The sequence below is a fragment of the Anoplolepis gracilipes genome, chromosome 7 (assembly GCF_047496725.1).
Source record: "Anoplolepis gracilipes chromosome 7, ASM4749672v1, whole genome shotgun sequence".
Classification (NCBI taxonomy): domain Eukaryota; kingdom Metazoa; phylum Arthropoda; class Insecta; order Hymenoptera; family Formicidae; genus Anoplolepis; species Anoplolepis gracilipes.
In genome coordinates, this window is record NC_132976.1 from 13,411,331 (window position 1) to 13,426,133 (window position 14,803).

At 38.1% G+C, this 14,803-nt stretch overlaps 2 protein-coding genes across 2 annotated transcripts; both read left to right on the top strand.

Moving 5' to 3' along the window:
• The first annotated feature begins 7,791 nt into the window (after positions 1–7,791).
• On the top strand, positions 7,792–8,367 carry LOC140667918 (uncharacterized). The gene has a single exon (XM_072896292.1). It carries the CDS (start codon positions 7,792–7,794, stop codon positions 8,365–8,367), a length of 576 nt encoding a protein of 191 aa, XP_072752393.1.
• A 5,541-nt stretch (positions 8,368–13,908) lies between these two features.
• LOC140667699 (uncharacterized) lies at positions 13,909–14,580 on the top strand. Its single transcript, XM_072895853.1, has one exon. The coding sequence runs from the start codon at positions 13,909–13,911 to the stop codon at positions 14,578–14,580; it is 672 nt and encodes a 223-aa protein (XP_072751954.1).
• The last annotated feature ends 223 nt before the right edge of the window (positions 14,581–14,803 follow it).

Here is a 14,803-nt window from a genome sequence, read left to right on the forward strand (position 1 = left end):
AAGGAAGAAGGATGGGATTGATGAAGAAGGTGCAAATAGCAATATACGTATTTATCATAAATATAATTTTTTATTCAAAAAGTGTATACATATAAAGTGTGTGTATGTGTGTGTGTGTGTGTGTGTTTTAAAATTAAAAATATAATATAATATAAAATTTAAAAATAGAAAATTTAATATTAAATATAAAAGATAATATAAAATATAATATATAAAATATGAAAATATGAAAATTAAAAATATAAAATTTAAAAATATAAAAGATATAATAAGATATAAAAAGATATAAAAAGATATAAAATGATATTAAATATAAAACTTAATAAAAAGAAAACTAAAAATTAGTCGGAGAGAGGCGGAGGGGAAACTCACGACGGCTGCTTCTGTAACAGAAAAGAAAATGAACATCTTTATTAGTACCTTAAAAAAAAATATCTAAAATTTGACCATATTATATAGAGATATTTACAATACTAGGGGCTCCTCTCCAAATAGCCTGCGGAGGGAGAAGATATCCGCATACATATGCGGATACTCCGCGTCTAACTCTCGGGTACCGGAACCATCGCCCCACAAATCCTCCCATTCGGCGCTCTTTTTTTTGTAGGCCCGCACCCAGCGCACCTTCTCCATGTGCGCGATGTTGATATATCCAGGGATTGAATCTGTATTTATGCGGAAAATCTATAAAAAATTAATAATTATAAATATAAATATATTATAAATATATTATAAATAAGAACGTATAAAATAATAATAAAAATTACATCTCCGAATAATACGTTCAATACCGCCTGGAATAGGGCGCGGGCCAAATTTCTCACTCGTCAGATTGACCGGCGGTACCATCGCCGGTCAATCCCCTCGGAAAGCCGCAGGTGGTATCCCGACGCAAAAAGCCCATCTATAAATGCTATAATTTGCGACATTTTTTAACTTTACAATATAACTGGATCACTGTCTGACATTTTATGACAGCTCCAGCGGAGGCTAGGTAACGTCTCGGTAAAAAAATAGGGTAGGGGATGAGCATGACATAAGAGTTAATACGAATGCTTACTCTTCACAGCTGATAAAAAAATTAAACGCTGACGTGGACTGTCGCTTCACACAGCATTCATATAGATAATTCTAATTGAATAGCTATAAAAAGTATGAAAATATCTAATAAAAAATATAAAATATGAAAATATACAATATAAAATAGAAAATATAAAAAGATAAAAAAATAAAATAAGGGGAAGGAGGGACAGCGCGCCGCAGCATCTTCTGAAAAAAAACATCATTATTAACATCTTTAAAATTTTATAAAAATGATAAAAATTATAAATACACACACAATTCATGCAGAATTTCTTCGTTTACCACATGCGTGTATTAATTGCGTGAGAGACAAGTCGCTTTCTTTTCTCTTCTAAAAAGTCTATCCTTTTTTCTCTCTTATCATCTATAGCAGCTTTTCTTTTCGGAGATGCTTCATTTCCGCAACAACAGGATCCTCAAATTGTAAAAGTTCTACTTCAGTATCCTCATTGATCACATCACATAAAAAGTCTATATCATCACGAATCTCGAAAAACAATTTTAGCGATCTCGTATGAGTCTTTGGCAAACCAATTACACGATTTCGCAAAAACTGCACCACAGAAGTCACAGAGCCACCGAGGGCGTCGGAACGTTCTCTCCACCGCATCTTATCGCGACACTTACACAATAATAGTTTTATTTTTCATACAAAACGGACAAAAATTACACGGTATTAGATGATACAGCGGTCTCAGACATCCGCCGCATTTTCATGTAAATCACGGATTTGTTGATAAACTTCACTTTGATGTGTGCATATCACATCACTCCTAATCTGTGATCTCTCCGGTAATCGCATGAAACACGATATACAATGTGTAACAGAAATCCCAGGTTTATAATAAAAAGATATAGTGCACAGTTGTTTCATTTCATTATATGTATGTACTTGTACATCATCTAACGTATGATTAATAGGTTCTACAACATCACTGAAATCATTAGAATTACCGTCAAAAACACTATCGTGTAAGGATTCTACATCCGAATCAGAATGCTCGGACGAAAAGTCCATCGAATCGGACAATTCGGCAAATTCGAACGAATCGGACGACTCGAACGAATCGGATGAAATGTTCATCAAAAGTGAATTAGGCGACTCGGACAAATCGGACGACTCGAATGAATCGGACGAAATGTCCATCAAGTCATCTATAAGCACAAAGTTTTTTTTATCAGATATAACAAAAAAAATGTCACAAGGATGATCGCAAACTCGCGTTTTCTTCCAAACTCGCGTTTTCTTTATCAGATGCGACAAGATTGTCACAAGGATGGTCGCAAACTCTTCTACGGTACACGCTCCTCCCAAATATATATTTTCATCTCACATCTCTCATCTCCCTCTAACTCGAGTATCATGTCTCATCTGCATCAGCATTTTTTAACATCTTTAGCAGAATGAATGTACATCCAACTATATATATCATACGTTTTATAAAGAATAGGCGAAAAAAAATAATAAAAATCAGTAATAAAAACGGTAATTTATTTATTGCAAACATCATAGAGTAAATCATTTACAGCACATGTTAACAATTCACAATCTACGAGTGATTTGCCGTCAAACGCATCACTCTCACTATCACTTTTACCGCATCGTAAACGTCAGTGATATTGTTGCGTTGCAAAACGCTAACAAATTGTTTAAACTTTTCATTAACAATATATGTATTCTGACATAGCCAGATGCATATGATCGATACAGTCTTCAAAATCGAATAAATGCACCAATGTTTGCGGATGCATATACAAAGAATTATTAGATAATGTTAATTTAACAATCTTGGATTCAGTTAATGTAATCATTTGGATAGATAGATCGCAGATCCATAATAGCGCACTTTCAGTCGATTGTATATGTCGTTCAATATCAGCACGTTTCTGCATCAATGAGTGCCAGGTAACGATAGGCAATATTATTTGATTGCCTCGGTTATCACCAACAAGTAATTCCACATATGACATAGCTCCGACGCTTATTCCAATCTCCAAGTATTTGTATGATGTCGGGGTTAGAGCATACCTTCTTCCCAAGATACGACCCGCGCGATGAAACACGGATGAAATGCTGCAAAATTTTAGAAAAAATGTTATTAAAAATATAATATTAATATAAATATTAAAAATATTATTTAAAACTAATATAAATAATAAAAATATTATTTAAAAAATAAAACTTACTCTTTCTTTGGCAGAGTGTCCGTAATCGGGACGTAATAATTCATATTGCTTCCTTTAGCGGAGACCAAATTATTTTAAGTATTAGAACACAATTTAGCACTACACACTGCAATGTGGAGAGGGTGATTGTTGATACAGCATTTTTTGATGAAATCACACCTGAATATTCTAAATGTACGTGACAAATTATCAAAAAGTAACTCGCAGCTGCATGTAATTTGAAACTACAAATTATCCATGCGCTGACAAATCTTACTAAAATGTTTAAAGTGTGCGTGACAAATCGCAAAATTGTCAAGGTTAAATGACAACTATATGTAATTTGAAACCGCAAATCTTTCGAGCGTCGATATACGGCTGCTAATATTCGAAATATGACAAATCTTTGAGATGACGTCGTCCATAGGTGACAATCCAACGAGACATGACAAATCGCGGAATGCAGCTGCATGTAATTTGAAACTGCAAAACTTTCGAGCGCCGATGTGCAGCTGCTAATATTTAAAATACAGCAAAAAAATTTTTTGACATGACGTCATCGTTAGATGACAAATCGCGAAGTGCGTAATAGAAACGTTTATGAATCGCGATATAAAATCGCAAAGAGGTGCATCTCCATTATTTTCGAGTCGTGCATCTTGTTCGGTCTGAAAAACATGGCGGAGCAAATTGTGTGGGAGCAATCCACCCGGATAAATTCAGTGGAGGAGTACATTGCGTGGGAGGCGCAATGTGATGAATGTATCGAGTTGAAAGAATAAAGTCGAATTAAACGACCACGATTATCGATCGGAAATCGACAATCGCTGATTGCTCGAATCGCGCGACTCGAAGGACTGAAAAATGTGTTGCGCAGGCGTTTCGTACACGCGGGTGCAGGATGCAGTTCGCGAGAAAATGGATTAATTTGGCGAGAGATCTATACGGCGTTCGAAGGTCGTATCTTGACTGGTACGGTTATAAATTATAATCACATCAAACCTCGTCAATTTTTGGAAGACGCGAGCGACATTGTGCTCAAGCACGTGCGAGAGGTTATGCAAAAACACAACAGTGTGAAAGTGAATACAGTACGGCGAGTTTGTGGCGGGCAATAAGCGCGCCAATAAATCAATCAATACGAGAAACTTTGAACTCTTTTGTACATCCGATTTACGCGAGTGGTATGAGCGGCGAGTCGTCGAGCCCATCCTTGCATTGCTCGAAGAATTTCAGGAACGCGATAGCGGATGGGCATTATCACGTATACTAAATTTGACTGTAAATATAAATAAATATAATCCTATGCGCACCGGATGTTGCGTGCAATTACCGCGAAAGATAATAATGATACGAGCAGTGGTTAACGTGCAATCTCAAGACAATGCATGTTTTGCATGGACGGTAGTGGCTGCTCTGTATCCAGTTGAAAGACATACAGACCGACAATCATCGTACCCGCATTATACAACAGTACTGAATTTCCAAGATATTGAGTTTCCAGTTACTCTTGATCAAATTAAAAAGTTTGAAATTTATAATGACATTTCAATCAATGTGTATACCATCGAGAATGAAAACATTATCCCGTTACGCCTTACGGAGCAAAAGAGGGACAAGTACGTCAACTTGTTCTACGTGCAAAATGCGCGAGATATCGGACAGTTCGCGTGGATCAAGAATTTATCCAGACTTGTTAGTATGCAACTCAGCAAATACAAGATTAAAAAATATATCTGCGATCGGTATGTATATTTAATAAAACTGTCTAGAAATATTTAAAACAAGAATATAAAAATTTTAACTTTTATTTTACAGATGCATGCACTATTTTCACTCGAACGAGAAACTACAGTCGCATACAATAGACTGTGGAAAGATGAACGACTGCGCTATCCGGTTACCAAGCGATAAGGACAGGTGGCTCGCATTCACCAAATACAACAGGAAGGAGCGACTACCTTTCGTCATGTACGCCGACCTGGAGTGCGTTTTGGTGAAAAAAGAAGAAGAAAGTTTTTATCAACATCACCAAGTATTTAGTATCGCTTATTATGTACATTGCTCGTGCGATAATTCGTTATCCGCGTATCATTCTCGTCGCAAAGCCAATTGCGTTGCATGGTTCGCCAACGAACTTAAAAATTTGTAGCAACGTGTAGAAAATATTTTAACAACCAATGTCCCCATGGTAAATTTAACGCAAGATGAATGGAAAGAATTTCGAAGCGCGACTCAGTGTCATATATGTGAGAAACCATTTGTGGAAGATGTTGATACGCGCGTACGCAATCATTGTCATTTGACCGGACGGTACAGAGGTCCCGCGCATTCAAATTACAATCTAAATTAGAAAGAATCTTTTTGCATTTTAATAGTATTTCACAATTTATCCGGTCTGATTCTCACTTTATGATCGAGGAAATAGCCACAGCGTTCGAAGGAGGAATCGATTTACTTCCGATAACAAAAGAAAAATATATTTCATTTACAAAACATGTTAAGGGTACGAAAGACAAACCGGGAAATCACATTAAATTACGTTTCATAGATTCATATAAATTTCTTATAACAAATCTCGACAAATTGGCGTCTTTTCTGAGCAAGGATAAACCCAAAATTTTACAAATGGAATTTAAAAATTTATCCGCCGAGGATTTCAATTTACTAACAAGAAAAGGTGTCTTCCCGTACCAGTACATTGACTGCGTAGATAAATTGCAAGATGCGTGTTTACCATCGCGAGAATCATTTTACAGCTCTTTAACTGGTAACACAGTATCCGAGAGCGATTACGCGCACGCTGAAATTGTGTGGAAGCGATTCTCCATTCGAACGCTAGGCGAATATAGTGATTTATACCTCAAAACTGATGTCTTGTTACTAGCCCACATTTTTGAAAATTTCCGCGAGTTGCATCAAGAGTTATGGGCTCGACCCCGCATATTACTATACTCTTCACGACTACACATGGAACGCCATGTTAAAGCATACGAAAATTATATTTGAATTACTCACAGACATTGACATGGTTATGTTTATCGAACGAGGTATACGCGGTGGTCTGAGTTAATGTCCCAACAGATACGCGCGTGCTAATAACAAGAACATGCAGTCGTATGATACATCGAAACCGTCAACGTACTTGATGTATTTCGATGTTAATAATTTATACGGATGGGCAATGTGTCAACCATTGCCCTATGCCGATTTTCAGTAGGTCGATAATGTTTCCAATTTTGATGTATCATCGATTGCGCTCGATTCGTCTACAGGCTACGTCCTCGAAGTCGACCTCGAGTATCCATAGCATCTTCACGATTTGCACACTGACCTACCATTTTGTCCGACACGCGACAAATCACCCGGCAAGCGCGAGGACAAGTTTCTCGCAACCTTATACGATAAGAAGCGTTACGTGATACACTACCGCAACCTGCAGCAATGTTCCCGTCACGGTCTTCGTGTTGCAAAAATTCATCGTATATTACAATTCACTCAATCTCCGTGGCTCCGTACTTATATAGAACTCAACACAAAATTTAGAACACTGGCGAAAAATGAATTTGAAAAAAATTTGTAAAAACTAATGAATAATGCCGTGTTTGGCAAAACAGTGAGAAATGTGCGCAATCGCGTAGATATTAAACTTTTAACAAAATGAGACGGAAGGTACGGCGCAGAGACATTAATTGCAAAAATTTTCATAGCAGGAGCGTTTTTTCGGAAAATCTAATCGTTGTGGAATTACGTAAACTCGAGGTGAAATTCTACAAACCAATTGTTATAGCCCAAGGCTATAACTAACTAACATTAAATAACATATAAAATAACAATTAACTAAGAATTAAGAAAGCATAATAAAAGTATAATTGCGGAATAATAACGAAATAAGCCTTGCGAAATGAACGATACCCGCATACCGCGACCGGAGCGTTGACCGCGCGTACCGCTGACATAGCGAGCCACGCGCGAAACCAGAGACGAAGCCGGAACGCGGCAAGGATTTCGAAAGAGTGCAAGCAAGGAAGTCCGACCTTTGGACCCGCTGCGCTTGCACTCAGCGCAAATTGAGCATTCCAACAGAATTTTAGGACGATCGCTCAACGGTATAAAAAACCCACCCGCACTCAGACGCGCGGGCAGTTACAAAGTGAACGAGTAATAATCATAATTGCAACGAACAGCCGTTTGAACCCACCAAGTGTAATCGAACAGTGATAAGACCGAAGTACTACCTAAGTGCCGAGATCGCTAATGCACGCGGACACGCGCCTATCGACAGCGCCTGACGCCGCCACGCTCTTCGAATTATCTCCTGGCCGAACGAGCTCGGCCTACCTTACCACCGCTAATCGAAGGAAAAAGAACCTCTGTACAAACAACTACTGTGTATAGGTAAAAATATACTATATTTTCTAACTACTATAAAGATTCTACGTTATTGAAAAGAACGAAGTCTCACTGCGCCCTGAATCCTGCTATCCCCCGCGGATCCCGAATCCAGTGCCGTACCCGCGGCACAACACAATTTACGTGGATATGTGTATTCTCGATATATCCAAGACATGTTTGTATGAATTTCACCACGATTATATGGTACCAATGTATCGGGAAAGATGCAAAGTCATGTACACTGACACGGATAGTCTTATATATCACATTGAGTGCGACGATGTGTACGAAAATATGAAACGCGACATCAGCAGATTTGATACAAGCGACTATGCGATAGACAATGCATACGATATATCGCTCGTGAATAAAAAGGTACCGGGTCTAATGAAAGATGAAAACAACGGTACCATAATGACCGAATTTGTCGGGCTTAAAGCAAAAATGTATGCGTTGCGCGTGGATGGTAAGAAGGATACGAAAAAGGTAAAAAGCGTCAAGAATAACGTTGTCGTGAGAACAATAACGTTTGACGATTACACACGGTGTTTGAACGAAGAAATTGAAATGACGCTTAGTCAATCACGTATAAGATCAAAATTGCACGAGGTATACACCATTCGCGAAACAAAAATTGCTCTAAGTCCGTACGATGACAAGCGGTATATCGTACCTATAACTACTGATACGTTGCCGTGGGGACATTATAAAATACCATTGTAAATAATTGTATTTATTTATTGTAAATATAAATTTTATACATATATATATATATATATATTTATTCATTCATGTAAATTTATGTATATTTTTATTATGTTATATGTTTATAATAAATTATTTTTATGTATCCAAGAGTTGTGTGATTTATCAAGTCCCAGTCATTTCACAAAAACTTCATCTCCTTTTTTGTGTATCACCTTTTCCACGACATATACGTCAGGGTTAGCACGTTATGTAGCTCGTGTTCGTAGTATCTTCCGGCTACTGGATTTCCGCGCGAATCTTCGAGTAGATATGTCGCGGGATTAGTATTCTGTATTTTGACAATTTTAAACACTTCGGCCGACCAATTTGGTGTGTAATCTTTATCAAAAATGATTTGAATTTACTCACACGTATCGAATCACCTATTTTGAATCTCGCTGGAGCAGCAATTTTTACATTGTTGTATACTGTATTTAAAAGTCTATCAGCGATTGTAGGAATGACATCGATAGGTCTCATATTGATAGTACGATGTTTTCGCGCGTTATATTCTGCAATGAGTCGGGATAAAGCGTCGATCCACTTGTAATTACCATTTAGCGTAAACAATTTCCACATATTGTTCTTTAAAGTGCGGTTGAATCGTTCCACGATCGAGGCTTTCATGATGGAATACGTTGAATAATGATTAGTGTTATGTTTCTTCATGAGTTTTTGCACATTTGCATTGTAAAATTTCTTTCCTGTGTGTTTGAAAATTTTTCAGACATCTTTCACCATCTCGAATTAGTTTCGCGATCGTTTCAGACATCTCGTTTCCGCTCTTACTTTGGAGCGGTATGGCCCACGCATACTTGCTCAGCACATAACTCGATAATAGTGAGTATGTAATTGAAACCTTTGTTGACTCGTGCATAAGAACGCATCTCAACCACAGATCATCGTATCCGCGTACTATGACACGTCTACTCGGAAAATTTCTTCTCGCCGGAGCGTGCAATTCTTCCACGAGCTGTCGCTTTTTAGAGTTGTTTTTCTTTTCTTGCATGTTTGATCGTGGTATATTTCATAATAATGTAAAAGTTCATGTATAATTCTTTATGTATCTTTTCCTGAGTCGGATGTAGTTTGTACACGTGTCTGAAGCATTTTCTGCATTTCATGCATCATTATCTGAAGCGTTTGCACGTGCGTTTCGAGCGCAATAATTGTTTCCTCAGTTTTTTTCAGCCTATTCCTCAAAAGTTCAACACTCGTTTCAACGTACCGTTTGTTAGCAGCATCGTTATCATCTTCCGGTTGTGCTACACGTCGTATCTTGCGCAACCTTACGTCAAAGCCAGCGCTAGTCAGACACAGAGCGTTATCTCGCACGTTCTTAGTAATCCGTTCCATTCATAGTATGCATTATTCGACATACCGAGCAATACTCCAAATTTATTAATTGACATTTCAATACGAAATGTTTTGACAGAATGACTAGTATCGTCAACATGTTGTTTAATTTATAATAAGACCCGCCTCGCGAAGCTCTTCGATAATTGACATGATTTCATTGCTATGGGCATTGTTACCTGCTCGACGCAAAGCTTCCAGTAGCCGCAAACGATCTATCAATTCGTTGGGATCGTTCCAATGCACGTATTCCATTTTATTCTCACTCAGTGTCATAGTGCGTGGTAGGTTTATACTTTTTCCAATTTTTCTTCTGATAGGAAATAATGAAACGATTATATATTTATATTTGTATCCTTTGTAACCCAATACTGGATTACGCACATTGCTATCACGTCTATGCGCGTTTGTCGCCAGTAATATACTTTTATATTTATGTATATCGTTCTCTATATATACAGCATCGTCGGGAATTCTCTTGAAAATTAATTCGTAGAGACCCGGCGTTCCTGCATATTGTACTCCATCGATGATTATATTATCATTCTTATCTACTTCGAAATGTTTATCGCCGAGCATCATTCCTTCGTTGGAAAATTTAACACCATATACATAATCCATCTCGTTATTTACATCTTAACCCAAAATTGCTCCGATATATCTTTGTCCGAGCGGACCAAGATGTTCTCGCAACATATTCTGACCCTCGGATGTTTGTAATTGACGTTGAACCGACGTCACAACCGCTTCGGGTGTGGTCTCAAAAATTTTTTCAACGAAAGGAGACGAGATTATTTAAGGTTGTTGTATAGCTTTTATCGGAGTCGATTGTTTCATTCGCTTTGATTGATTTGGTGTAGAAGTTATCAATGAATCGTTTGATCGTTTTCGTCCTCCATTTAATTTTTTTTTATAAGTCAGTGAAATGTTTGATTGTTTCTGCTTTATGCTCTCTTGTTCTTCTCTGGGTATACCAAACGGCTCCACTTTCGATGCATCAGATTCCGCATCGATGGTATTCTCAACAATTTGTTTTAAAGGTTCAGTGATTGGCTTAAAATGTCTCTCCAAAGCGACGTCTTCCTCAATTTTACCAGTTTTTAAAGTGTGATATTTTTTGCGAATTGATTCGCTCGTTTTTGCAATCTTTCTCACAATCTTTTCACGTTCATCATTGTTGTTTATCATGATGGATATTTTGTAGACGTTGTTAGACTGATGTGTCGACAGCGACTAACCTCTCTACAGTATCGCAAATTCATTAAATCCTTTTCTATATCGTCCATTGGTCCGCGAGCTGTCTTTATCAATAACAACGAATCCATACTTGTGCTGCCAGCATTTCTGGCATAATGCGTGAAAATCGTCGTATGACATGTCAGTATTTACATGATCATTGTGCACATATTTCAGGTTTGTACTATCCTGTTCAAATAAAATCAACAGATTCGCATTGTCGCGTATAAGATGCTTGGGTATCTTGGCATACGTTTAACAAAGATAGAAACAGTCGACGGTCGAGTGTCGACCCATTGCAAAGTACTCTCTTATCGTATCTTGTTTATCGCACGCCACGTCATCAAAGATAAAAATGGAATTCGGAAGCGCCTCGCTTGGAACAACGACTTCACTATTATTAGAGAATGTGAAATAACCAATTTCGTCTATCGGTGTCAATACATTTTCCAAATATTGATATTTAGGTTGTTGAAGCGATTTTGAGTACGTACAGGTTCTCAAAGAGAACACCGTACGGACTTTCAATTAGACTTATTAATACATTAGTTTTACCACAATTCGAAGGACCGCAAATAATACTGCGTATAGTAATTGGTAACATGTTTCCATGCTTGCGTATTTCTTTTTCAAGCATTAGTCTATTGTCAAAGTTTATAACTTTGATTATCGTCACTTGCCGCATAAACCGTATTTTGAGAATGAGTCATGGGAGGACCTATTTATAGATATGCACCGAATCGAAACCGCTCAGTATTGAAAATGTTTTTTCATCTGTCGGACGACAGTCATATTCTCGAGCTTACTTCTGAACAGTTGCAATATATACCAAAGATTATTTTATTGAGACAGTTTAGCCGCTACGTAGAACGACTGTGGGACAAACTTCCCGAACATATAAAGGCTGATTCTGAAGTACAACTACGGTATCGTAGATGTTTGCGACATTATAATTTACCGTGGCAGCAAACACATATCGACGGTCCAGCACCATTTATTAAAGACTGCTACGAATATCAGCGAGAATTATAAGAGGTAGCGGTCTATTGAATCGTGCGATAAACGCGCTTCTTATCGAATTGCATATTCCTGGATATCAGTTTTGTGGACCAGGAACTCGCTTAAAAGAACGATTGGCTAGAAGCGATCGAGGTATCAATCCATGGACGCTGCGTATCGCGAGCACGATATAGCTTACTCGCAAAGCAACGACCTCAGCAAACGACACGTTGCGGATCGTATACTAGCTGTGAAGGCGCGGGAACGTATTACCGCGAGGGATTCAACTCTTGGTGAAAGAGCGGCTGCTACGGCTGTTTGGACGGCCATGAAGGTAAAAACGAAATTTGGTATGGGAACGAAGATGAAAAAAATTACCGAAAAAGAAAAAGATGTTGAAAAAACGAATACTTACAGTAGCGAAGCGTGGTGGTATTTTACCGATTTTATCATTGTTGGGAGTAGTCGGTTCTTTGGCTGGTGGAGCAGCGGGAATCGCAAAGGCTGTAAATGATAGCAAAGCCGCGCAACGCCAATTCGAAGAAATGCAACGTCACAATCGTGCTATGGAAGGTCGTGGACTTTATCTCGCTACAAGCGTGGACGGAGGTTATCAACGACTGCTAAGAAAAAAAACGTTAAAAGTGCCTGCGGGTGTAACAACTAACGTACAATTAGAACAACTTGCAAAACGTATGCGCATACCTTTCTTTAGAGGCGTTTTCATGCGCAATAATTTACCGATAAGCGGCGTGCGACGAAACAAGAGCTGCATTGTTAATTTGGACGACGTTGAGGGCCCTGGTACTCATTGGGTAGCATACTCCTAGAGGGGAGATAATGTTGTATATTTTGACAGTTTTGGAAATCTTCGACCGCCCGAGGAATTAGTGCAATATTTTGGACAGAATGTAACAAAAATTGAATACAATCATGCGTCTTATCAAAATTATAATCAGAGTATTTGCGAACAATTGTGTCTACAATTTCTTCAAACAATTAAATTTAAAGCCTAACACTCTACTGTCGTGACTCAGTATTCGACATGTCACTGACACTTACGTTGACTGGTGAGAGTAGCGTTCTTGCCGTAAGCTATTTTCCAACCATAGATTAGAACGATGATCATTACGAACTTGGTTTAACGAATTTTAAAACTTATCGTACGATACCGAACATGAATTCCTCGAATAATAAATTTTACTTTGACAACGACGACAAGGAAATTACGATTCCCGAAGGATCGTACGAATTGCATGGTACAATACAATTCCCACAACATTGTTAATAACAATGATGAGAAATATCCAATAGTGATTCGCGCTAATCATATACGTTGAAAAGTGAAATTAAATGCACATACAGAATAAATTTTAATAAGCCCAACAACATAGGATCGTTGTTGGGATTCTCGAATCGTGTATTGCAGCCGCGGAAATAGTACGAATCGGATGTACCAATAAATATTATTAACGTAAACATTATTCGTATAGAATGCAGTGTGACCGCTGGTGCATATAGCAATAGCAAATGCGTACACACGATACATGAATTTTCTCCGAACGTACCACCGGGATATAAGATATCGGAAACGCCCGCGCAAATCATTTATCTACCGATCGTCGTGTGAAGCATTACTGATTTAACGATACGTGTTGTGGATCAGGAGGGTCGATTGCTCGATTTTCGAGGAGAAGAAATTACCGTACGATTGCATGTACGACGACGTCAAATATAGTATGCTCGTCTTGAACGAAACGGAGCACGCGAGAGACAATATCTTTACGAGGGACAATACTTTTGCGAGAAGGCGAGCGGTGTCTGGTGACAATAATCAGGTGTCTGGTTACGCTAAAAAGAAGCTCAGCGCGTTGAATCGTGAATTTTTAAAGTCTTTGGGATTTGTCGTACGAAATAATTGAAAGAATGATTGACATTTTGAACATTAGAAGCGAACCGATCTTTGACGACCGTATAGTAAAGATTGAAACTCATACGTACAATCCATACGCAAATACAACATTTGGATATAGCAATGAGATACGGATACCTATACAGCATCAGGATTTGTACACGTTGCCGTGCGAAAGCTTCCTGTACGTCGAGGGAAAATTGACGATAAGGAAAAAGGAATTAATGATATTGGGAAATAATTGCGTTGCATTCATGTTTGATGAACTTCGATATGAACTCAACGGTGTGGAAATTGATTGCAACAGAAACGTTGGAACTTGCACGATTAAAAACTACATTTTCCTTACACACGAGAGAAGTAAAATCTTGCACAATGCTGCGTGGAATATAGTTGCAAATAATGGTGGCGAAGGTTACTTCAATTTTTGCATACCGTTCAACATGTTGCTTGGATTTTGCGAGGATTATAAGCGCGTTGTGATTAACGCTCGTCATGAATTGATTCTAATACGTTCACGCAACGATAACAATTGTCTATTTGGAGCTCAAGCGGCTGAAGCTGAGATTGAATTACACAAAATGCAATGGCGTATGCCTCACGTAATATTGAACGAAATTAGTAAACTGTCCTTGCTACGAACATTGGAGAGCGGTAGATACTTGAACATGAGTTTCCGCTCGTGAGATCTATACGAATTTCCTTTGCTACACAGTACGACCAAGCATTCGTGGACTGTGAAAACTGCCTCTCAGCTGGAGAAACCGCAATACATAATCTTTGCACTACAGACTGATAGAAAAAATGTCGCGTCGAAAGATATTACCAAATTCGACGACTGCAAATTGACAAATGTTAAAATCTATCTTAACTCTGAATTTTATCCGTATGATGATTTAAATTTAGATT

Excerpts from the sequence above, each read along its gene's own strand:
- LOC140667918 (XM_072896292.1), top strand. The coding sequence starts at position 7,792 with ATGTGTATTCTCGATATATCCAAGACATGTTTGTATGAATTTCACCAC.
- LOC140667699 (XM_072895853.1), top strand. The coding sequence starts at position 13,909 with ATGATTGACATTTTGAACATTAGAAGCGAACCGATCTTTGACGACCGT.